General features: G+C 40.2%; 1 protein-coding gene across 2 annotated transcripts in view; it reads right to left on the bottom strand.

Annotated features, from left to right (window-relative positions):
* Positions 1 to 27,402, bottom strand: part of LOC140561894 (corticotropin-releasing factor receptor 2) — a 147,827-nt gene that overhangs the window by 12,385 nt on the left and 108,040 nt on the right. For both annotated transcript variants that reach the window (XM_072687146.1, XM_072687145.1), the window contains exons 7-10: positions 21,405 to 21,465; positions 16,337 to 16,409; positions 14,634 to 14,719; positions 2,059 to 2,194 (exon numbers count right to left, since the gene is read on the bottom strand). In XM_072687146.1, the coding sequence (XP_072543247.1) occupies positions 2,059 to 2,194; positions 14,634 to 14,719; positions 16,337 to 16,409; positions 21,405 to 21,465 (356 nt within the window). The remainder of the gene's footprint in view (positions 1 to 2,058; positions 2,195 to 14,633; positions 14,720 to 16,336; positions 16,410 to 21,404; positions 21,466 to 27,402) is intronic.

The raw sequence follows: 27,402 nt of genomic DNA, 5'->3' as shown, positions 1-27,402 counted from the left end.
CAGTCAGAGCACAGACTTTTAGTCTTTTTAACCATTTTTAGATCACGTGCATTTAAAGTAACCTTTAAAACATTAAGTCTATTATGACCATGCCATAATAGAAAAAAATATATGCCATAAAAAAAAAAAAAAAAAAAAAAATATATATATATATATATATATATATATATATATATTTAAACGCATGGTCATAATAGACTATATATATATATATATATATATATATATATATATATATATATATATATATATATATGAGATTTGATTTCTGTTGGGAAAAAGTCAACTTTTGCTGAAACTGCACTCATTAAGATTATTATTTAAGAATGTACTAGTGCTAAATTGTTAAATGAGCTGCACTTTTTTTCTTTTACTTAAATTATTAAATCTCTTATGATATGGAGATTTTAACGATATTGCAATAACAAATGATTTTTCCCTTATTTTGGAGAATTAATTTCTATAATACTCACATTAGAGTAATCTAAAAAATTAGTTGTTAGATTAATCGACTAATAAAAAAAAAATCATTAGATTAATTAATCGTGCAGCCCTATTGCAAAGGGATACAGGACAAATACTGTATATAAGACATGCACTTATCTGCAACAATACTTAATACTAAAATAATAATAATACTAAAAAAATAATAAAATACTAAAATAAAAAAAAATAAAAAACTTCCAATGATACTGAAGTTCCTTCTTTTGTAGCAAGAAAAAAACGCACAGAACAAAACATAATCCATTATTTTATTATTATTATTATTATTATTACTATACGTGTGCACACTGAGCCTCTGAGGTGCACAAATGCTGCACGACTGTGCATGAAGCCACTACCCCAGAGGGAATGAAGACACACAGCTCTCCCACACAAGCAGCAGAGTGGCATGTGGGTGAGGTTCTACTGTGAGTGTGATTATCCAAAATGGATTTTTCTCTATTTCACCCCTTTAATACCTTCCCACCTGCCCGCCTCCCTCTTCCACAGAGAAGATAAATAAATAAATGAATAAAGCTCTGATGATTGGAGGCTGAACTCCCACAATGCTTTTTACACAGGAAGGTCAGCTGCAGGTGAGAGGCAATAACACTCACACACTCCAAATTTCACCACAGGATCTCTGGCATGCCTCCATATCCACTGCCACAAACACAACATCCTCTCTCCATTTACATCAATTGCCAGGCACTGAAATTCACTCCCCACTCTTTCTTCTAGAGGACAGGATCATAAACCCAGACAAACGAGTAATTGAACACTGATTTAGTTTTTATATCATAATTACAGAACTGTAAAACTGTAGAAATGCTAGACTCCACAACAATTATCAGAGCTGTAGATGATTCGAAAATCACATCCAGTATGAATTTCTAATAAAATTAATATCCAGTATGAAGTTCTAATAACATTAATATCCAGTATGAAGTTCTAATAACATTAATATCCAGATTTAAGCTCTAATACCATTAATATCCAGTATGAAGCTCTAATAACATTAATATTCAGTATGAAACTCTAATATCATTAATATCCAGTATGAAGTTCTAATAACATTAATATCCAGTATGAAGTTCTAATAACATTAATATCCAGATTTAAGCTCTAATATCATTAATATCCAGTATGAAGCTCTAATAACATTAATATTCAGTATGAAACTCTAATATCATTAATATCCAGTATGAAGTTCTAATAACATTAATATCCAGAATTAAGCTCTAATAACATTAATATCCAGTATGAAACTCTAATATCATTAATATCCAGTATGAAGCTCTAATAACATTAATATCCAGTATGAAACTCTAATATCATTAATATCCAGTATGAAGCTCTAATAACATTAATATTCAGTATGAAGCTCTAATATCATTAATATCCAGAATTAAGCTCTAATATCATTTATATCCAGTATGAAGCTCTAATAACATTAATATTCAGAATGAAGCTCTTATATCATTAATATTCAGAATGAAGAATGAGGCTAATGAAGGTTTCAGGCAAAGTAAATCTCAAGCTGCTGAAGTGCAGAAGGGTACAGAGCGGTCCTACCTGAAAGGACTGGAGGAAAGAGTTGAAATAAATGAAGACGATCTGAGAGATGTCGTCCTCCCCTGGATTCACAAAGAACAGCATGTACGTGATCCCCAGCAGAGGCAGCAGCACTAGTGTGGCCTTCACAGCTTTTCTGCAGAGAGAGAGAGAGAATATGAAGATGATCATTAGATCGGCTTTCCGGTGAACACACTGCAGGTTTCAGAGGCAAAATTAAAAATGCATTTGCCTGGGTGAGAACATCTGACAAAGCTATGGGACTGAACTCCTTGCATTATCATAACAGACGTTTCATCACTCTTCACCACGTCTCAGATGCTCATACTCAGCAAATAAACTTGCTTAGCTGGAGATTTCTAAGAAATAATAAGAGTTTATATTATAAACGTTCTGAGCTTTTTATGAATGGCTTTTCAGGAACATTGCTGAACACGACCGGGACAATAACCTGCTTACGGTGCTGGATGTAAAAGTCTGCAAATACTGGAACACTGCATCTCTTCTTGAGCGGTCACCCCTAAAATTAATAACAATGCTGACCCATTTCCTGATGGACTCCCCCCCTCCCCCCCGGCCTGTGACAGTGAGACCACTTCACTCTTATCCACTGATGGATGAAAGCATGTACGGTAAATCAAAGCCGTTCAAGAAGATTGAGGGACGTTTCCTCTCAAACAAAGTGAGAACTCCCCGGTCAGAGCCTCAGTCACCTCTCTGAATCAGGGACATTGGCAGGGCTGGCCTGCGCCCCTCCAGCGTGAGCTGCATGTAAATCTACCAGCCTGAGACAGGGCTGTCCAGCCTTAGCCCGGCTTCGCTGCCCTCACCTTAATCACTGAACTGTGAAGTGCTACATAATGACTGATGAAAGGATTGATAATTAGCTAATGAGGGGAATTACAATACAATTACAATATAATTACTGAAAAAAGTGAAATTTCAAAACTATAATAAATCTAAATATAATAAATGATATTTAATATAATGAAATCTCTCCTCTTCTGCTGACAGACACTGATGTGGGATGGATTGAAAGCTTACAATCTGAGTGTCTCCACTAGACGAAATCACGAGATTATATATATATATAAATATATAAATTAATATAAAAGAATTATATCAAATTGCAGCATGACTTTTCTGTATTACCAGCAAAAACTGTGACAAATAGCTTAGCATTAGCTTTACCTGGGCTGCCCTGTGGCCCAAACCAGTTCCTATCAATACAATTATGTTTATTAGGACATAATACACTAAAACTGTTCAGGACCGGAGCTGGACGTCCTCCGCTCAGCCGTGCAGCGGAGACAGAAAGCAGGGGGTCGTGATCCAGATAAGCTCCTTAAGCTGAATAAGCTTCCTCTTAAATTGATCCTTTCTCCCGGGAGAGTCTGGATCACTTTCAATCTTTTCAGCGTTTTGGCCTTTCGGTGATGCAAATGCTCTGTGACAAGAAAAAAGCCTGCGGCAGGCGGAGAGAGCAGTGATTCGCTACGGAGCAACGAAACCGAGCCCACCGGCACCTTTCTTAAAGTCAACAAAAATGCAGGCGAAGTATTTTCAGGTTGTTCTGCAGGGCAGCAGTTCACAGACTGTGCAGAAAGCTGTGCTCCAACACACTTAATTCAACTCATCAGCTAGGTATCACGACCTTCACGAGCTTCGGCAGGGGGGTCGGGGGGGGGAAACAGCACAGAAATGTGCAGCAGATGGGTCTCCAGGACTGAGATAGAGAAGCAGTGTCACTGGGGAACGGCTTCTGAAGCCAATTCCATGTATTTTTGCAGAGCTTCTGTAGAGAAAAGCCAGGTTTTATATCATGTTCTGTTTCTTGATGGACTGGGACAGGCCTTATTTCCAGACGCAATTCCAGAGTAGAGCGTACGGGATGAGATATTAGAACATGCTGGTATTGGAGGCCTTTTTGATCTGCCGTGATGGATGTGGGACTCTTACTGCACTATGATCACAGCTTATGCTCGAAATTTCCAGCGAACAACGCAAAGGACTGGAGGAGACTAGTGCTGGGCCTGACTGATCAACAGCCATTTAGATATCTGAACACAACAATACAGAATAATACAAATATTGGGACAAAAGTATTGGGACACCTGCTTATTTCACTGTTTCTTTGAAATTTGTTGGAGGAACTGTCTCTACTGTGCAGAGAAGAAGGCTTTCTAAGCTTCTGCTCCTATTTTGGAGGAGCATTGCTGTGAGGATTTGATTGTATTCAGCAACAAGTGTGTTAGTTAGGTCAGGATGTTGGGTGATGATGATCACCACCACGCCTCATTATCAACTACCTAACTCCATCCATCATTCCAGAGAACACAATTCTTCCACTGCTCCAGAGCTCCTCAATGCTGGGGGGCTTTATACCCCTCTACTAGCCCACGCCTGACATTATTAGACAGCATGGAGCCAATATATAGGTTTTTGTTTATCTTGCCCAGAGAGTCTATTCTATTGACAGTACTTCTCTACAGGGACTAGACAAGCTGTGCAATTGCACATCTGTCTCAGCAATGGATGCTAGACAGATTAGAAGGGGTGTCCAGAAACATATGGACATTTAGTGTACCATGAAACTACCAGAATCTTAAAAAAAAAACATGATACAAATGTTTGGGCATTCCACCCAGTCCTAGCAGAGACCCTTTGGTAAGGTTTGGATAAGGTTTGGTTTGTTGTGGCTGGTGTGAACTGAACCATGGTCCTCCAAAAATCTCAGGGTTTTTGAGGACCTCAGTCCGCTCCTAGTGAACCCTGGCAAAATATGGCAAAAATGTATTTCAGCTCACTGCCAGGAGCCCAACTTTATAATGGTCCACACATCAGGGGGATTCAAGACCAGGGCCTGCTTTTCTCTTCTGGCAGCACCACAGCACTATTGGCTTGTTTAATATCTGACTCTTGCTGCTTAGGCAGACGGGTAATAAAAGACCCTCTGTGAACATATTTCTGGCCGACTTGATTGCTTTATAAAGAGAGAGAGAGATCGAGCGAGGGTCATGTTTATTGCTCTGATTGGGATGTATGTTAACGTCACAGCAGGGATTCCCACCCCTGTCCTGGGAATGGCTCAATAGGCCCCAATCAGATATGTCACTATGTTGCGGGTCAACAACAAAAGTGACAAGGATTGGGAACCACAGCACTGATAGAATTTAGAATATGTAGATGTGCCGCCACAACAGATCTGAGCAATCAAGGCAAGAAAAGAAAATAAACAAAAAATAAACATTTTCCTGAAAAAACAGCCAAATCCTTTCCCACCCTTTTGAATATAAAGTGTTATGGAGTTACCGAGCTAACTCATTTCTCTTAGGTTTGAGGATAAAATGGTAAAAACGTCTAAATAATCATATCAAACCATCTGTTTGCCGTTTCACAGATGACAGGGATTGGGAACCACAGCATTGGTAGAATTTAGAATATGTAGATATGGAATAACCAAACCATTTTGACCAAAATGTAGTATAATCAGGTTCACTTTATTAGGAGTGATCTTTTTCAGATTAAAAAAAACTATTCAGACTCCCAGTTCTATCTCAACACCATCTCAGTGATGGAGCGGCATCTGAACATTCAGTAGATCATTACTGAAGACGTCTACTGAATTGAGCTATTCTTCAAAGAGGCCAAGTTCAGGTCTGTAGATGTTGACCTGAGAGATCACTGATCATCTAACCGATGATTAGTGACTATCCCACCATCACCAACCAGCTGCTCTAGACCTGAACTTTAGAACTGGAGCTTAACTGGAATAGGCTGAGATTAAGGGACCAGGATAAAGGTCAGGATTAGGTTTTGGATTGAGGTTAAGGTCAGAATGACTTTAGGACCAGGATGATGGTTATGGTGAGCTCAGTGTATTCAGATGCTACCCTGCTGATTCTTCACTGGTATGCTGTTGATGTGTTACTAGTATTGCTCAACAAACACCTATAGTAACTTGGCACCTATAAAATGAACTAAACATCTCCAAAGTTCTCCTCATGGAGTCTAGTATTATTTAGAGTTCTCCTCAGATCAACACCTGGTTTGGTGGTAAATCAGGGCTTAAAGATGGTAAATCAGGTGAGCTGCTGCTGCTGCTGCTGATGGAGTTGAACACATCCTCCACGCTGTGCTGGCTGGACTGGGGGGCGTCCAGGAGAACCCTGGAGGAACCGAGCACTGTTCTTCAGACTAGCTCACCGACAAGATCTCACTACTTTCTTTCTTCTGAATGAGAAGCTCTTGTTTCTCCTTTTTACTGGATTCATGTTCAGCTGCTTTATTTGATCTGATGAGATCTGGAGCTTCTACAGTAAAACTCTCTCACTGCTGAGAGACGGGGAGTAAAGTGATGGGATTAGGGGCCTAAAACAGTCTAAAAACAGTGCTGTATGTGTACTGTTGCATAAACCCAAAAGTTGGTGCAGGCTTCAGCAAATAAATTAGGTTTTAAAGTGACTGTCGCTATACGTTCACTCTAGGAGGTGACAAGTTGCCATGGTTTGTCTTATGTGTGGGTTTGGAGCTGTTCTTGTTGTGCTGTTCAGCTTCTGACAAGTCAGTGTAAAAATACCTGCTTGTTTAAAATATGAGCCGCAGGTACCAATTCACCAGCTTATCTTTCTCTCCCATTGTTTGAGCAGTACCACCAGAAATAGGCAGGGCAATGGAATCGGCCTGACAAGTACGGGGACCAGCACTGGTAGGCAACAGCCCACATGTAGCGCTTTATCACATATAGCACTCATATTGAGGAGGTCCCCCTTGTGTCACCACAACAGATCTGAGCATTCAAGGCAAAAAAAGTAAATAAATAAATAAATAAATAAACATTTTCCTGGTAAAACACCCCAATCCCTTCCGATCCTTCTGAATATACAGTGTTATGAAGTTACCGAGCTAGATCCATAACTCGTTGCTCTTAGATTTGAGGAAAAAATGGCAAAAATGTCTAAATAATCATATCAAACCATCTGTTTGCCGTTCACAGATGGTCTCAGCGTTAGATAGCCTGCTGACCTGCACATGCCCCCAGTGTGAGAGGACTGATAAATCATTCACACGCTAAGATGGAATGATGTTCCTCAGGGGCTTCATCAAACAGTCCTTCTAAACTCTGATACCCTTCACGTGGGACCAGTCGCCCCCTGTTAGGCTTCCTAAGGCACAACTCAGAAGGGTCTGAAATCAATCAGCCCCACTGCAAACAGACCACCTGCTGCTGAAGTGCTGACCACAGCCTGCAGATACAGAAATGCAGCTTGGTGTACCTTGTGTTCTTACCTCAGTCATCTAAATATAGGCAGTTCATAGGCCTGTCACAATAAATACTTTTTGTTATTATTGTTATTTTAAAACGCTTTTATGATGCTATAATGATGATATAATATCATAACAATGCAATTACACCTTTTTAAAGAGCAGTGCACTTTTAATTATTAAGAATATTCCAACATTGAAATTGTCATTTTGCTAATATCACGTTAATGAGCTCTCCTTGCTCATTCAGCTAAAGCCAAACTGAGGAATGTGGCTTTAAAACCAAATCCTTTTCAAAGCATCTGGCTAAAATTTTGTAGTCTGTAGAAAAAAAAACAGTTATTAGCTAGTTATTAACACTTCTTCACCGGTCGCTAACGAATCACAAAGCTCACGGATCAGAATGGATTGCGGTTTTTGAGTCAGGCATCATTTTTCAGATCAGTAAAAGAGAAAACGAAAGGATGATAGACTTTGCTCCCCACTGAAACATCAGCATGATGTCACTCCAGATGTGTGGCCCTGCCCGATGTGTTACCATTGTTATATAAAAACACCAGTCCCCTTTTGTGCTGTTAGTGGCTGAGTTCTGATACTCACTGTACTGAGCTGAGTGAGGGACTCCAAGGTTTGTGTTGTTAAGGCTTTACTCTGCTTCCCCCAAAAGGCTTGTAAGTTTTACATTGTGTAGAATGTGTAATCCCTCGTACAGCTCCCGTCACGCCTGACCTCTGAAGGTGCCCTGTGGTTTCTGGCACCAAGACCTGCCTCCACCAGCCTGCCTTCTTCCCATAGTGCATCCTGGTGCCATCTTTCAAGGGTTATACACATGACATACAAGAATGCCTACCTTCTTCCACTGCTCCATGGTCCATATGTACATTGAAATAAGATAATTTACTATATAAAATATTGTCATATGAAAATTTGCATAAGCTGTTGGCAAATACTGTAGTCCTGCTTTAAAAAATGTTCTTCTACGATTCTGCATGTTTTATAAAGTCCATATTGTAACAGGTGTCTTCATCTTGCCGTTGTTTTTCCCTTTCTGATCTCTGGGTCTTCGTTCCGCCCTGCCATGTGTACATTGGCACTGTTTGTATTTTGTCCTTGCCTCCTCCCTAGTCTCCGCCTTTGTCCCACCTTGCCATTTGTCTCGCAGGTGTTTTCGTTGTAGCCCTGCCCCTTTGTTAACTCTTCTCAGGTGTTCCTCATTTGTCTTATTGTATATGTAGTACCTTTGTTTCCTGTTGGTTATTGTGTGTTTGTGAGTCCATGTCTTTTGTGTGTCTCACTGTCTTCACGTTTGGTCTCCAGTTGGTTTAGTATCTCTTGCCTGTTTGTCATTTAGTTTAGTCTGTTTGCTTTCTTTGTTTGTTCCAGTGTTTATTTTGGTTGTGTTTGACCGTCTTTATTAAAACCACTACCCTGCCTGCCTCCCAAAGTGACATAAGAAGGTAGCCTTCAAACTAGTGCTGGGCGATATGGTAAAAGTACTAGATCACGATATCACGATATAGGCAACTTAACTACACACACATGTTCGTGTTCAGGGAATACTATGTGCAATATCCCACCCCCATGTGCAATTAAGAGTCTTTTGCTGTAAATAATATTGTTTATTGCTTTTTTTAATTCTTATTTATATTGTGTACATAGTTTAAATTATTTATCTAAATTTTTGTAACTGAGTGTCCTGCTATCCCTTTCTGCTGTTACACTGTGAATTTCCCCACTGCGGGACTAATAAAGGACTATCTTATCTTATCTTATCTTATCTTATTTAAAGACTTCTTTCGCGATACACGATATTTATCACGATACATGTAATCGCTGACTAAATACATCAGTAGTGACAGATTCTCTATTCAGATTCTCTCCCATACTGACAATAAAATTATAATCTTTAGCATTTTGGACTTTGTGGAAGAGTCACTCTCATATACATTACCTGTTAACATGTTTGTTAGTCTGGACCTGCCAAAGGGTCTGATCCAGTAAAGACGAGGTCAAATTCACTCTTAAAGTAATTAATGATAATAAGTATTTAGCTCGTCATTAAATAATAAACACAAATAAATATGTTGATCACAAAACACACTGATATAAAACTTATAGTAAAACTTATGGGCGATATGGTAAAAATACTATATCATGATATTTAAAGACTTTATTCGTGATACACAGTATTTATCACGATACATGTGTGTAATCAAAGACTAAAAACATCAGTAGCAGCAGATTCTTATAAGCTACTATTCAGATCCTCTCCTGTACTGAATACAGTGATTTATACTTAACATCTGCTGCTCTTCATCTCATTAACCCTTCAGTCTAATTACACTGTTAGTAATGAAACCTGCAGCTGATCAGTGTTTATTACACTAACAGTCTCCTCCATATGATCAGAGAAGAATACTGTGTATCACAATACAATAAAATATCATCATATTGCCCAGCTCTACTTCAAACAGTTATCTATATTCTTATCCTCTATTTCACTGTATTTACATAAAGTGAAATAAAGATGGTTTGGTAACTTTTATCAATAATTAATGAATAGTTCTGATTAGAGGAGGACGGGTCGGGTCCCCCTTGTGAGTCTTGGTTCCTCCCAAGGTTTCTTCCTCCAGCTCTGAGGGAGGTTCTTCTTGCCACTGCCGCCATTAGGGCTCACTGGGGGTCTTTGATCCTTCATGTCTTCTTATGTTATTTCTTTTTTTTTTCTGTCTTTTACTAATGACTAATTATGTAAAGCTGCTTTGTGACAACAACAGTTAGGATGTGTATCATGTATATACTAACTATAATAATAATAATAATAATACCTAGTTTTTGAATATGTATTATAGATAAGTGTCAAAGTTGCAAAGCTGTTAATATTTTTGTGCATTAATCTTCCCAGCTCAGTATTAAGATCAGTGTATATGGTCTATTCCGTATAGTATTAGTGTGTAGTACTCAATTGGTAACACAGCCACTGTCTTCTGTTGTTTGTTATCCTGCCTGCAGCTACACTACGTTTTCCGCCCAGATTCAATTAGGTATTTTGTCTTATGTGGAATCAGCTGTACACTCGAAGGCCCTGGGGACGTTTTCTCCAGCTCTTGCTTTCACCACATTGGCTTCACAAGACACTAGACTTTGTCTATATATAAAAGACCCACTTAATGTGAAATCCTCAAATCCTCCTTCATATGATGTAAGAAGACTTCCCATCCTAACGTTGCCCAGGCTTGCCATAGCTTTTGCCTCATTATCACAACCGGACCTCAGTCGCAATGTCAGGCTCTGTTTTCTAGCTTCAAAATGCCGAGAGAGAAGAAAGGTAAAAGGTCAGCTTTCAACAAGAATCTGAAGTGATGACAGCAGCACCACCTCCAGATTATTACTCTCATATTTGAGGAGGATTGAGAATAAAAATCACTGTGACAGATTTAAGTGAATCCACATGTAATCAGATCATAAATGGACAACCCAGAAATGTCAGACTGAACGTGTGAAGACCACAGCATGTATCGTCCTCCTCCCAGCCTGGAGCTTTTCACTGTGTTTCTGGCTTCAGAGTTAAGGTCATGTGTGTAAACATTTATTATTACATTTTCTAGTTATATTCAGCACTATTCAGTATTCTTACTGTCTTTTCTACAGTCTATGCCTTTCTACACCAGTATACACCTCCATTATTTCCAAGAAAAAACTGTGGAAATATTTGATTGAAATCCTTGGCATCAAACTGAAGAAGTAAAGTGGGGAATCAGTGAATCAAACATTTCAATCAAACTGGGGACTCACATTAAGGAATCAAACTAAGGAGGATTACTTACTGATGAATCAAACTGAAGAACCAAACCAAGGAATTAAAATCAAAGTGAGGGATCCTACTAAGGAATCAAAGTAAAGAATCAAACCAAGGAATCAAAGTGAGGGATCCTACTAAGGAATCAAAGTAAAGAATCAAACCAAGGAATCAAAGTGAGGGATCCTACTAAGGAATCAAAGTAAAGAATCAAACCAAGGAATCAAAGTGAGGGATCCTACTAAGGAATCAAAGTAAGGATCGAACCAAGGAATCAAAGTAAGAGATCCTAGTAAGGAATCAAAGTAAAGAATCAAACCAAGGAAACAAACAAATGGATCCTATTAAGGAATCAAAGTAAAGAATCAAACCAAGGAATCAAACTATGGAATCAAACTGAAGAATCAAACTATGAAATCACACAGAATAACCAAATCAAGGAGTCAAAGTGAGGGATCAAACAGAAGAATCCGACTGAGGAATCAAGCTTAAGAATCAAACTGAAGAATCAGACTGAAGAATCAGGCTAAAGAATCAAATCAAAGAGGAAACAAACTGAGGAATCAAACTGAAAAACCAAACCAATGAGTCAAAGTGAGGACCCTACTTAGCTATCAAACTGAAGAACCAAACCATGGAATCAAACTGATGATCCAAACTGAAATCACACAGAAGAACCAAATCAAGGAGTCAAAGTGGACTCTACTGAAAAACCAAATTCAGAATCAAACTGAAAAACCAAATTCAGAATCAAACTGAAAAACCAAATTCAGAATCAAACTGAAGAACCAAATTCAGAATCAAACAAATTGGGAATCAAACTGAGAAATCAGAGAATCAGATGGTTCCAAACAGTTGCAGCTGCATAAAGTTTATTTAAGCAATTTTGACAATCTGTTCCAGTTTTTGACTGATTAGGTAAAAACACCATGAATCTTTTTAAGCTGCCACCCATGCTGTCCAAAATCCCAATCAGGGCCCAGTCAGTACCTCTGCCAGAGCTCCACCCTGTAAATTCTAAATTCACCTGTGTGAAGTGAGTCTTTGAACAGTCTTGTATAAACTACAACCATCTCTAACTATATTCTTTAACTCCTATTCCTGGTTTTTAGCTCTGTGTTATCTATGTCTCCAAAGCTGTTCTCTCGGCTCCCTGATAACGGATACTCCTGTGATGACCCTCACTGCCTGTTTTCTGACCTATGAACAATGAGTGGCCATGAACAATAAGAGCGCTATCTGGATTTGTCACAATAAAAAGACTGCACACAGACAGAAATGCAGGGTGGAGTCAACAAGTTCTGTGATGGATTCTCCATGTCGGGGATGCTGAGTGAACATGAGTGGAGGAGGGCGCTAACCCTCTTAAGAAGCTGTTATCGTAAGCATTTCCTGTTTTCCTTTGTTCTTCTATTTTTGAGTGCCTGTAATTCCATCAACGCTGTGAGACTGGAGGGGTTCAGGAGCTGCTCAGATGTTCTTTGTTGTGATTATCACTGATTCTCCTCTGGTCATGTTGTTTTAACGCTTCCTTAAGAACCTGAAGCCCAGGCTTATTTTTGAGCTTTAAATTTAAGATCTGTTATTTAGTTTCCACTGTGATTTACTCCATAACAACTATGATTTATTCAGTATCCACTGTGAATTATTAAATAACCTCTACAAAGTATCTGTTATGAATTATTCAGTATCTACTTTAATCTATTCGGTATACATTATTATATGTAATAGTATATATATTTTCAGTATACACTAATAATAATTTAAAAAATGAATTATTCGGTATACATAACCCAATAGCCAATATAATTTATTCAGTATCCACTATGAATTATCCAATAACCACTATGAATTATTCAGTATCCACTATGAATTATTCAGTATCCACTATCATTTATCCAATAACCACTATGAGTTATTCAGTACCCACTATGAATTATCTAATAATCACTATGACTTATTTAGTATCTACTATGAATTATTCAGTATCCACTATGATTTGCTATGGATTATTCAATGTCTGCTATTCTACTATGATGTATTCAGTATCCACTATGAATTAACCAATAACCACTATGAATTATCCAATAACCATTATGAATTATTCAGTATCCACTATGAATTATTCAGTATTCACTATCATTTATCCAATAACCACTATGAATTATTTAGTATCCACTATGAATTATTCAGTATCCACTATGAATTATCCAATAACCATTATGAATTATTCAGTATCCACTATCCTTTATCCAATAACCACTATGAATTATTTAGTATCTACTAAAAATTATCAAATAAGCACTACGAATTATTCAGTATTCACTATGAATTATTTAGTGTTTATGATAATTGATCCAGTATCCACTATAATTTATTCAGTATCAGGATTATTAAAAAACTGAATTATCCATCATTTATCCAACAACCACTGAGTTATTCAGTACCCACTATGAATTATCTAATAATCACTATGACTTATTCAGTATCTACTATGAATTATTCAGTATCCACTATGATTTGCTATGGATTATTCAACGTCTGCTATGATTTATTTACTATTCTACTATGATGTATTCAGTATCCACTATGAATTATCCAATAACCACTATGAATTATTCAGTATCCACTATGAATTATCCAATAACCATTATGAATTATTCAGTATCCACTATCCTTTATCCAATAACCACTATGAATTATTTAGTATCCACTATGAATTATCTAATAACCACTATTAATTATTCAGTATCTACTAAGAATTATCAAATAAGCACTATGAATTATTCAGTATTCACTATGAATTATTTAGTGTTTACGATAATTGATCCAGTATCCACTATAATTTATTCAATATCAGGATTATTAAAAAACTGAATTATCCAGTATCAATTATCCAATAACCACTATGATGTATTCAGTATTCAATATGATTGGCTATAGATTATTCAATGTCTGCTATGATGTATTCAGTATCTACTATGAATTATTGCCTATGACATTCAGGCTCTTCAGTATGAATGATTCAGTATCCGCTATGAATTCAGTATTGTCTTTGAATAACCGCTGCTGTTTGAGAATTTAAAAGGTTAAACTGATCTAAACAATGTTGCTTCCACATGTCCTTAACTTCTGTCCTCGTGTAGTTGGGATTTTCAGATACAAAGTAACTCATGGATCTGGCTCGTAACTGACTCTCACGCTTAGCATGCTACAATTTTCCACAAGGGGGCGCTGTTAGTACTCAAATAGTCACTCAAATCACTGACATAGCACTGTCCTCCCTTCCCTGTGTCTTCCACTACAGTCCCACAGGTTCTCAAAAGGGGTTAAATCTGCTGCTTGAGCTGCCATGCCATCACCTGAACCTCATTACTCACTAGATGAGTGCTCTGGGGTCTCTAGTGATGTGCTTTGTCTAATTGCTCAGTTCGAGCCATTGGTGGTGGACGATCCTTCAAACATGTCAACATCAGTGTAGGACATCTGAACATCTGAGCAGTTGGCTTACCTGTACTGTATCGTTTCAGATGTGGTGGAGGCTCGTAACTTTGTCATGAGGATGCGCACTATGTTGAAGAGGAACACAAAGTTGATCTGAATTGGGAAGAGAAGAAGGGGATCATACAGGACCAGTGAAAACCTGAATGCATTACATTTACATTTATGGCAGATACTTTTCTTACAGAATGACTTACAAAAGAGCTTCAGTCTTTACTCAAGAAGAACCTCAGCTAGTTTGAAAAGACTAAAATTCAAAGATCCTCTAATCTTAGACTCTACTAAACCAATGTCAATATGGAGAACATAGTACTCTTCTCTTCGCCTGAGTACTCTCGGAAGAGGAGGGTCTTCAGTCTGGGGAGGACAGTGAGCTGTTCGGACACCCAGGAGAAGTTTGTTCCACCACTTCGGTGCAGGACAGAAAAAAAGCCTGGACGCTCGTCTTCCATGGATATTTAGGTATGGCGGGTCGAGCCGAGCCGTAACTCTTTTCTTTATAAGATCAGACTGAATAACACGTCGACTTAATAGCCCATTTCCCCAATATCCTATGCAGGTACTGTAAAAACCTTGTATAATGATATGAATGTCAATGGTATAGTGGTGTACCCTACCAGTCAAAAATTAGAACACCCTCAATTATATTCAGTGGTCCATTGCCCAGACAAGCCCGCTTTTCTGATTTTCCCCTCTCAGCGCTGACGCTCCTACTGCCACCTCAAACCTGCAGCTCCAGGTCTTCTTCTCCTCACAGCTGGAGCTGAGCCCTGCTCCAGTGTTGAGCTGCTGAGCTACGAGGTGTTCTCATATGAGTCGCCGATCACACCAGCAGCTGCTGACTCTCAGAAACTGGTGGTATTCTGGTGCTGGTGTGGGTTTGAGTGGGTCAGGCCTCTTCCTGTACCAGAGCTCTTCAGCTTCCTCCAGTTTCCGAGTCTTCGGATGGTGTAGGAGACGGTCCTCACCTCACTCGGGCTTCATCTGGAGCTTCTCTAAAGGAAAGAGCTCCTCTGTTCAGAGTTAGAAGCTGGATCTGTGGTTCAGTGTTCAGGGTCTTTCTCTAGTTGGTTATGAGAGCAGTCTGAAGGTGCAGTGTTAGTCACAGCAGTAGAGATGCAGGAACACAGCCTGCTCAACACTGCTTTATACAGATACAGGGTTCTGTATCTTAATATTTTCCATCAATTTTAAAGCTGTTTATCACTTTTTTTTATGAATACAATTGAATTTTCCGTTTTTGGTTCAGTAGGTTAGTTATATTTGTATGACAACTTTTTTATGATAAAAATAGGGGTGTTCTAAAACTTTTGACTGGTAGTGTATCATGTATGTAGAACAGCACATAGAGGTCCTGTTTATTTCAGAGCTCTATATAACAGTTTCGTTCCAGTACCATTTAAAGGTAATGTGTGTGTGTGTGTGTGTGTGTGTTGTGATGCTACACACAATGCTCTGGGTTTTGGTAAACTTTATGTAGCTGAGCTCTGTTTTTGTAATAACAGCAAACCCAAACCCGTGCAGGGAATGAGCTGTGCTAGTTAATCATAGAAAATAATGCACAGCCATTGTTCTTCAGCTTTTTACATATTCATAGAAGAGCAATTATACTGTATTGAAATCTGACGCACTTAGCAGTTCAAGCAGACTACGGGGCGATTCACGACTGAATGCCTAATGATGCTGCGCTGAAAGACTGAAAAAAATACTTACCAGAAGAACTACAATTACTGGGCCTTGGTAAATGTAGTCGATGTATTTTCCAGGTTCTTTTCCAAACCAGCATCTGCAAGCAAAAGAAAAATGAACAGTTACACTACAGGTTATTCAAATATTCATAATAATAATAATTATACAGCAAATATATACATTTATTATTAGTTATTATTATATGAGAAGGGTTTAGTTCCGCATTGAAATGTCATACCACGGGACACACTGACCACTCTGACCTATGTGTACGCATTATCAGACCTCATTAGACTGGTTTCTCAGTCACACCCCAATTTCAGTAGAGGACTGTGACTGGACCAGACAATCCAGACTCGAACTCTCATCTCCACCAACCAATCACAAGACTGCTTTCTGATCAGCCTCAACTGAGTACTACTCATGTTCCCCTATTTCCCCGTATATAAAAGCCTGTTTGTTTGTCAGCCTCTTTGCAGAGTATTGCTCATGTTAATATGTATATCTCAAATGCAGACAGCTCCTGAAAACAGCATCTTACATGCGTGACTGTCTCCTATAAATACTAAACATTTTGTGTTGTGTGCTTAGCTATCAATACATCCCTCATAACTGACTCCCAAGAGTATTAAGATTATATAACAGTAGATAAACTTTATTAACTTTATTAAGGTTCCATTCCAATCGCTGCTAAAAAAAAAAAAAATTTAATAGTTTTTATTTTTTAATAATACTTTGTTGTTTTTCGCTGTGGCATCACAATTGGTATCGAGAATCGAAGAACTGTAGTGATATTGGCACCGACTACCAAATTTACGGTATTGTGATACCCCTAATTCCTGCATGATGAAATGCCATGACTCTAGAAATCACTGATCTTTGCTGCTTGAGTGTTTGTATCAAAGGAAAATAATTAAAAAGCTAAAGCAAACCAGTGATAATGAGTCCCTCCACCAAACAAGACCAGAATCGGACTCAACTAATCATAACTTCAAGAGATAGATAGATAGATAGATAGATAGATAGACAGAGACAGACAGATAGACAGATAGATAGATAGATAGATAGATAGATAGATAGATAGATAGATAGATAGATAGACAGAGACAGACAGATAGATAGATAGATAGATAGACAGAGACAGACAGATAGATAGATAGATAGATAGATAGATAGATAGATAGACAGAGACAGACAGATAGACAGACAGATAGATAGATAGATAGATAGATAGATAGATAGATAGATAGATAGACAGAGACAGACAGATAGACAGATAGATAGATAGATAGATAGACAGAGACAGACAGATAGATAGATAGATAGACAGAGACAGACAGATAGATAGATAGATAGATAGATAGACAGAGACAGACAGATAGACAGATAGATAGATAGATAGATAGATAGATAGATAGACAGAGACAGACAGATAGACAGATAGATAGATAGATAGATAGATAGATAGATAGATAGATAGATAGATAGATAGATAGGTAGTTAGATTGAATTATGCAGAATGAATTATGCAGAATGAATTATGAATTATGTGTAATGTAACAGTGCAGTAATTACATTAATATAATGTAATATACAGAATGAATTATGTGTAATGTAACAGTGCAGTAATTACATTAATATAATGTAATATACAGAATGAATTATGTGTAATGTAACAGTGCAGTAATTACATTAATATAATGTAGTGATGTAAGGCATCCTGGGGTATCAGTACAGTATAAGTGATAAACAATAGAGTTTTAAAGTGGCAGTGCAGATGACAGAGCTGTGTGGCAGTACATAGTGATGAACAGAATAGTGTCCGATTGAGAAACAGCGGGACTGTTCTATTAGTACACTCAGTGCACAATAATGTCCCGGCACAGTGACGAAGCGTTGTACAATGAGATCGCTGTTGGGAGAAACGATCTCCTGTACCGTTCCTTGCTGCAGCGGAGCTGAAGGAGCCTGTTACTGTACTGTACTTTGAAAGTGCTCCGCTGCTTGACCAGTAGATCATGGAGGGGGTGGGAAGTGTTCTCCAGAATGGCAGTGAGTTTGCTCAGAGTCCTCCTTTCCACAACCACCTCAAAGCCTTCCAGAGAGCAGCCCAGGACTGATCCAGCTTTCCTGATCAGTTTGTTGAGCTTACTGGCATCTCCACTCCTGATGCTGCCTTCCCAGCAGATTGCAGCAAAGAAGACAGCACTAGCAACAACAGACTGGTAGAAGGTCTCCAGCATAATGCTGCACACGTTAAAGGACCTGAGCTTCCTTAGAAAGTAGAGTCTGCTCATCCCCTTCCTGTACACAGCCTCTGTGTTGGCCTTCCAGTCCAGTTTGCTGTCCAGGAGGACACCCAGGTATTTATAGGTGTCTACCCGCTCCACATCCTGACCCGTGATGGTAATGGGACCGTGGTCCTCTTCCTCCTGAAGTCCACCACCATTTCCTTGGTCTTGGCCACACTGAGAATCAGGTGATTCCTCTCACTCCACACGACAAAGCTGTTAACCAGGTCCCTGTATTCTCCATCCTCATCATCCCTGATGCATCCGACTACCACAGAGTCATCAGAGAATTTCTGAAGGTGGCTGAGCAAACAGTCTCACGGCAGCTCTCTCAGTCGTACACAAGGACTGCCGGGGTATTTTACCGGTCATGTGATCTCTGGCACTACCACGTTTTCCCCTCATTTGCATGAAGCCTTAGCGCTTCATTCCGCCCCTCAAACAACGCCACGCATTAGTTCCCTTCAAAAGGCTCCTAAACTGTTCTAGACTCGTTCTTCAAACGGATCTCATTCAATGCCTGTTCTTGACAGAACTATCCATCAACAGTGGTTCCTCTATGCCCGAACTCCTTTTAGCACCTCTGTTTGAAGGATTCCGTGTTGGGTAGTGTTTTTACCAGCAGTCTGCAAAGCTTATCCAACCTCACAACAGCAGCTGTGAAAGACTGCGGGAGGTTGTTGGAGGACCATAGATTAGTCATATCATAGATGATTTTAAAATATGAGCTGTAATAGTAAGTGGTGTCAGTGTTAGTATTGGTATCAGTGTTTTTTCTTGATTAGAGTGGTAATAGTTATTTTGCCAGTATGGACCAAAATAATTTAAAAAACGAAAGCAACCCAGTAATAATGAGCCCCTCTCTCAGCCCCTCGGTATCACGCCGAGCCGATGCCGAGCCGCTGCCTACAGAGATTAGCAGTGGTCTTGTAGGTCTCCCATTTTCTGATTATTGCTCCCACAGTAGATTTCTTCACACCAAGCTGCTGCCTATTGCAGATTCAGTCTTCCCAGCCTGGCGCAGGTCACAATTTTGTTTCTGGTGTCCTTTGACAGCTTTTTGGTCTTCACCATAGTGCAGTTTGGAGTGTGACTGTTTGAGGTTGTGGGCAGGTGTCTTTTATACTGTTAACCAGTTCAAACAGGTGCCATTAATACAGGTAATGAGTGGAGGACAGAGAAGCCTCTTAAAGAAGAAGTTACAGGTCTGTGACAGACAGAAATCTTGCTTGTTTGTAGGTAACTAAATACTTATTTTCCACCATTATTTGCAAATAAATTCTTTAAAAATCAGACAATGTGATTTTCTGAATTTCTTTTCTCACTGTCTCTCATAGTCTACCTATGATGTCAATCATAGGCCTCTCTCATCTTTTTAAGTGGGAGAACTTGCACAATCGGTGACTGACTAAATACTTTTTTTCCCCACTGTAATCATGCGTTTCACCTGAGGCTGGGGTTACTTAAGGGGCGGCGACGCTCTGTTCAACGCTGAGAATTATATGGTTTATGGTTAAGGAACCTTGAGAGGTTCCACGAAGTGATTAGGCCAGCTTCCGCTTGACTCCGTTGTTCACAAGCAGGCAACCCGGAGGTTCGAGTATCCAGCGAGGTTCACTCGCGTTCCACTGAAAGATTCCCACGACTCTCGATACTGCTCTACTACCCACGTTCCAGCTAGGCGACCCTCTGCCACGCAGCAGTTCCAGGTTGGGTCGGCCTAGCCGCTCTTGTCTAGTAGCTGGTTCCCCAGCTAAACCCCCGGTCTCAGGTCTGTTTGTTTTCACCCTCTTGTTTGCCATGTTCTGGTTTTGTTAATCATTGTATTCACATTTATGCCCTGTAGTTGCTGCATCGGACCCATCTCTGCAGGTGTTCATCCCTAACCCACCATGACACCCTCCACCAAACGAGCCCAGAATCGGACTCTGTGTGCAGTCAGGACTAGTGTGAAAACGGTCTTAGTCTAAGAAATCCTCCTTGCTATGTTGACTCCCTTGGCATGTAAGGGGGTCCACAAAACTGGCGTACTGTGAGGGTATAAAAGAAGACATTTTCTCTCAACGTTTCTAATCAATACCAGCAGGTAAATCACTGAGAGTTGCCATTGAAGTTGGACCCCTTCTGTTCAGATCCAACGTTTGGTTGGAAAGCGTCTGCTGAAACGTCCCATGGCAAACCCAGCTCTGTGATTACACTGAAACAACATTAGCGGCTAATTTTTCCTGCCATGTCCTTCCTCTGGATTAGAAAGAACATCCAATAGCTGCCAATTCTGCTGAGCGTAATTAGGAACGTATATCTGAATAGGGATAAATTACAAGCACTAAACCTCACGCGTACATTATGCTTCGCACACTAACGATCTACGGAAACGGCTGCATGTCTGAAGAGTGCTGCTCCTCAGATTGGCTTTCTCTTTAATTGGGCGTGCTTACACACCGACAATGTACAATCAGCCCAGCCATTCTCCTGCTGCATCCAGATCAATAGCCGTAGAAAAAATACGGACAAAGCTTGTCGGTGTGCCTGTAATGAAGGGTAGGAGGGGCAGAAAGGAAGGCTGAACAAACAGACGTGATCCTTTTTTTTTCCTGTGTGACTAATCCTCAGTCCTTTTCAATTTGCCTTTAGAAATGAAACCCCACCGTTTAAATCAATGGCGCATTCATTTAATGCACCTATGCTAACCTGCTGGATGCGAGCGGGAATCAATCTGTTCTCCAAGAGCCTTTCTTCTGGAACTTTAAGCCGAAAATAGAAAACAAGAAAAAAGGAAAAAGAGACAGAAAGAAACTTACTGTTCATTTTCATTGTAAAGTTTTCCGATAGCCCACGCCACAATTATTGGACAGGGGATACCTGGAATAAGAACATAAGACAGGAGTCAGTTAGTAATCAGGCGTTTTTCAGATCTAGCCTCAGCAGGAAGTGGGCGCTGCGGTGGGAATGACGTGTCGAGGTTGTACCGAAGGGTCTGCAGAAGTGTTTATGCAAAGTGACAGCAGCACTGGTGGCCTAGTACGGAGGCGGCTGTTTAATCTCAGCTGAACAAGCTTGGCTGGCCTGATTGCTTCCATTAGCTCGAGTAGGGTGAGTTTTGCTTCGCCCGCCAACGTGAGTGATTATGCGATGCGCTAAGCGAACGGAATAGAAGCGGGAGCCGCTGATGATGCCTAGCCTAACAGTTCAATTTCCTTCAAAGAACCCAATTTTCTTTATCAGAACCTGCTCGCCCTCTCCTCTCCGCCACCTGTCCTGTGCTTGCTCCTGCTTTGAGAATCACGCAAGATGTCATTTCACACCTCGCAAGTGTGGAAAAGACCACAGCGCCTCAAATTTGCTGTACTCACTTCAGGATCCAATTACCAGCAGAAGGGTCACTGCTGGAATCCACAAGTGTGGAGAACGTCAATCTGCCGCTGAAAAGGTTGAATTATCATAATCTAACCTCTCGGCTCATGAAGTCTGCTTCCGTACTGTCCTTCTCGCTGAACAGTCTGCGTTACAGACCCAAATACGTCCTTCCATCAATCTTTTCTTGCTTGAATTTGAAGCTCTGCTGGTATCAACCCTGGCTTTTAGGAAGGAGGAGAGCCTTCACTTTCAATCTGAAGTCCCATTGCTTTCACTGAGACACAGGGACACCGTTGCATTGGGTTTAATCAGGACTTCAAGAGCAAACAGTCTCACGGCAGCTCTCTCGGTCGTAAACAAGGACTGCCGTGGTATTTTAGCGGTCGTGTGATCTCTGGCACTTCCACGTTTTCCCCTCATTTGCATTCATACCACCCCTCAAACAACGCCACCTTCAAAAGGCTCCTAAATTGTTCTAGACTCATTGTTCAAACACATCTCATTCAATACCTGCTCTTGACAGAACCATCCATCAACAGTGGTTCCTCTATGCCTGAACTCCTTTTAGCACCTCTGTTTGAAGGATTCCATGTTGGGTAGTGTTTTTACCAGCAGTCTGCAAAGCTTATCCAACCTCACAACAGCAGCTGTGAAAGACTGCGGGAGGTTGTTGGAGGACCATAGATTAGTCTAATGATATTAAAATATGAGCTGTAATAGTAAGTGGTGTCAGTGTTAGTATTAGTATCAGTGTTTTTTCTTGATTAGAGTGGTAATAGTTATTTTGCTAATATGGACCATGGCCTGGGAGGCTGGAATCAGAAGACAGCCCAGATGTTTCCACACTTGAGGCTTTGAAACCAAGTCCATTTGCACTCTTCAAACCTTCTGGCTGGAATTCTGCAGTCTGCAGTACGAAAAACGATTATTAGCCTAAGATAAGATAAGATAAGATAATCCTTTATTAGTTCCACAGTGGGGAAACTGTCAGAAAAGGGATCGCAAGACACTCAGATGCAAAAATGTAGATAAATTACCACTATATACACACAATAAATAATAGAAGTAAAAAAACAATAACAATATTATTTACAGATTATTTAAAGATAATTGCAAATTGACTCGGGGGGGGGGGGTACTGGGGGGTATTGCACATTGTATTTTTACATTCACATACATTTACAGATCACGGTTTTTGAGCTTGCTTTCCACTGAAACACTAAAAACTGATGTCATTCCAGATGTATTGGCATGCCACATCTGTCATCTGTCCACACCAATCGCCTTTTGTGCTGTTAGTGGCTGTGTTCTATGGTTGGTGTGGTGCAACAGATAACACCACTACCTACCAGTGAGCTGCCTGGGCTGCACTACACCAATAAGAGTCCTTGGGCAAGACTCCTAACACACCATTGGCCCACCTCTGTTATACAAGTAACCATGTAAGTCACTCTGGATAAGAGCATCAGCTAAATGCTGTAAATGTAAACGTAAATGTACACTGGGTGAGGGCCTCTCAGTGTAGATCAGGTTTGGGGTGTTAAGTCTTTACTCTTGTGTACATTCGTCTTACACTTCCTACAGTAGCTTTGGGTGAGTTGGGGGAGTCAGATATGGTAGAGGAAGAGACTGCAACATATTTAAAAGCACAGCGAAATACAACACAGCGCTTCTGCAGCCATGAGCGAGGTCAGCCGGAGCGTGCATGATGGCCCAGAGCCTTTCCGTGACACTTCTTGCTTCACAACGTACGTAACACACATGCGTAGCGAGGCGGTTTCTCTGTTAGTCTTGTGTTGGAATACCAGCTACAATGTCCGTGTGTGGCTTGAGCAGCAGTAGAACTGTACTCCACACTGTTACGGTTATGTCTTTGCAGTTTACCCACGGTTCTCTCATGTGTGCCCAACTGTGGGGGGCGCGATCTGCTTACACTACTATGTATGAAGGCAGCATTTCTGATCTACAATACAATGGGCATTACTGAGGTCTGAAAAAGCTGTCAAGGCCATAGGTCCGTATATTATGCTAGAGGTGGATGACGTAATTATCGTGACATGCTTAGGACACGATAATGGGATGGAATCTATGTGTGGCATTTTTTTCAGTCTAAACCGGCCAATTACTTCAATAATGATGCAAAAATCTCTTTTCTTTCTCTTTCATTTAAGCATAAAGTTTCAATAAAGGTTTAAAGACTAAGGCACTACGGCATAATGTGTTCCCCATTGCAGTTTTTATATCTTCCTTATCTGGACCTCTGGACAAAGGCTACTCCTACGCATATTTTTGTTGACCAATGTAGTTGATTCAGTTCCGCTTGTATCCAATCAAAAAGTACTTTCAGATGATGCTCATGCTCATGTAGTGCCACCTAGATACAAATCTGGCTTGGCTGCACCTTTAAAAAAAATAAAAAACCTGGGATGCCCTAGTGTACATATCCTGGGTTTACTTAGGTATGCTTCACCTCTCATTCACCCCAGATCAAACACCCAGCGTCTACCGTTTCTTCTTTTTAATATCCCCCTCGTAAATCTAAAGGTCCATATATTATTCAGTCGTCATCCTACACCTACAGACAGCCCTATCGGCCTGGTTGCTCCTACACATTTTGAATGCTTTTATTCAAATCTTCCCATCATATGTTGTGACATTCCTGGTTTAATATAATTCCTCTTGCTGCTGGAACAGTGATGCAGCCACTCGAGAAACAAGAGTGCTGTGTCCTGAATGACATGACCGGTCCTATCTTGCACCCTGTTCAAGGCACGTTGCGATGCACATCCCAATCTTCCACCCCACCAACAGTCTATTTCCACTGCTTCCTCCTGCGTGGTTTAAACAGCAGCGCTGCTTGTGAATATCTCTACGCTGATGGGTGCGGTGGTCTCGAAATGAGGGGTGTTCAGGTCAGTTTCTGGCGTATTTTCGAAGATACACAGCAGGAGCTCCACTGACTGAAAACAGTCTAGACAGACATTCGTCAACAGTCAGACGTTCGTTGCTATCTTGGAAGTGAATTGTCAACACAGGCACGTGCAGCCTGACGCTCGAACCCACCCCACTTGTTACATACACATGGACTCAGAGCAATGCTCAAACCCATAGCGCAGCCAGTTGACAGCTATGCAAACCTTTCCATCAACAATAAACAGAAATAAATAAAATAATATTATTCTAGAGCATTCTTCAGCAAACCTTCCCAGGCCATTGAAACAGCAATCCGCCAAAGTCAGTCTGACTGCACCTGGCTCTTAAAGGGACGGCGAGAGACACGCTGATTGGTTTATTACTGCACGTTACGCCCAAAACAAACACACCAATGATTCATTAAGAGACTCAGTACATGACTTTTGTGGGTTTTGAGCCAAGCAAGGCAAACTTTTCCCATCATTACCATGGCAAAGACAAGCTGTGCAGTGTATGGTTGACGGCTCTCCAAAAGACCGTTAAAAAAGGGCCAAAAAAAGGTCCATTCTAGTTTTAGGTTGACTTGATTCAGTGCTGGGCGATATGGTAAAAATACCACATCATGATATGTAAAACCTTTTTTTCGTGATACACTATATTTATCACAATACATGTAATCACAGTAGCGACAGATTCTTATAAGGTACTATTCAGATCCTCTCCTGTACTGAATACAGTGATTTATACTCAACATCTGCTGCTCTTCATCTCATTAACCCTTCAGTCTAATTACACTGTTAGTAATGAAACCTGCAGCTGATCAGTGTTTATTACACCAGCAGTCTCCTCCATATGATCAGAGAAGAATACTGTCTATCACTATACGATGAAATATCACCATACTGCCCAGCTCTAACTTGAACACATGAATTTTGCTTGTTTTTTACTGAGGGTAGCAGGATGCTGAACACCGCCATTGTGTCTTTATCAACAGGATCTAATTGTAACTGCGTCAGATCCAGATGTTTAACAGCTCTCAGAGCAGCAGGGTTTACGAAATCTTCAACAACATCATCTTCTGCACGATCTTTCTGGAACACTTGAGAAGGCAGGGCGAAGAAATGAAGAAATGGCTGTCCTCCTAATTTAGGTCTGAAGGTGTCAGTACCTCTCTCATCCTCCCTGTGAGGAGCTCTGCTCCCAGGAACGTTAAAGACCTCCAGTCAGCTCCACCTGCTATTCACAAACACAAACAGGGTCTCTGTAGAGAGCTGTAAGACAGCAGGGGGGCTCCTCTACGTTCTCTCTTCAGTTGAACGTTTACAGCTACCCCCCTCATGTGCTGGGGTGTGTAACAGCTGTGCGTGAGTGTGTTTTGGGATGTACATTAATATTCGGGACTCTAATCTCTCAGCCTGCTGTGGAATGTGAGCAGACACGGATCACGAAGTCATGAAAGACCGTCACGTGCTGCGCTGCCATGCCTGTGTGCTGTGTAAGTGCTTAAAAGGCTTAAACCAACACTGCAAAATAAACCACACCCCAGAGACCTAGATCTGATTAATATAATTAATATTAATTTCAAAACTACTGCTGTTGCTACTACGTCTAATCTTATTCATCAGAAAACTACTATTACTGCTCCTCATGGTAGTAGTGTTAGATTTGCTTTTGTTATTATAAATATATGTAAATTATATATATATATATATATATATATATATATGTGTGTGTGTGTGTGTGTGTGTATAAGTTGGGCCAATCTAAAATGATACAACATCTGATTACAAATTAATTGAACTCAGTTCAGTCCAAAGTTCTCCTAACTCACATTTTTAACTTTTAAAATTTTAAGTTTGATCCATACTGAGTTGAGTCCTTAAAAACATCAGTAAATGAGCTGCAGTTGAACCTGATTAAATACTGTGTAAAATGTTTAGTCTGTGGCTCCGCCCCTTGATCTGTTTACCACTTATTCCCATCTGCAGGTTATAGCGCCCTCTATTACATGCAATAGGGGAGCCCTTACTACACTCAGACTCCTGATCATGAAGGGTAGTGATGTTGATGGGATTTGAACTTATGACCTTCTGAGTCTCTGGACAAGCAGGCAGTTAGACAGTCACTCCACTATAGAGCTATGAAGCCGTCTACAATTCTGAGTCTGAGAAAGAAGGGAAGGTAGATTGACTCAGAACTGTGTTTTATGTAGTGGAATTTCACAGCGCTAGACCGGCCCTACGGCCTAACAGCTGCTCATCAAGTGTGAGGAGGTCATGAGTTCAAATCCAAGCAAGGTCTCAGCGCTCCGTTGTCAAAAGCCTCCCAGTCTGGACGCCATGTTAGATCAGTAATGTCTCTAATGTCTCAGTCAGATTTTTTTTTGTCTCTGAGTCTCTGATTGTTTTCAAGGGCTCTGTGCAGATCCATGACTACCCTAATCCCCTAAATGCTGTTGAAGATGATATATGTCTGGCTAAACGGTTCTTCAAATGCAGGAAATACATTTAATCGTGACATATAGCATCA

The sequence above is a fragment of the Salminus brasiliensis genome, chromosome 9 (genome assembly GCF_030463535.1).
Source record: "Salminus brasiliensis chromosome 9, fSalBra1.hap2, whole genome shotgun sequence".
NCBI classification, from domain to species: domain Eukaryota; kingdom Metazoa; phylum Chordata; class Actinopteri; order Characiformes; family Bryconidae; genus Salminus; species Salminus brasiliensis.
The sequence above is the reverse complement of the archived record's forward strand: the minus strand, read 5'-3'. Positions and strand labels throughout refer to the sequence as shown.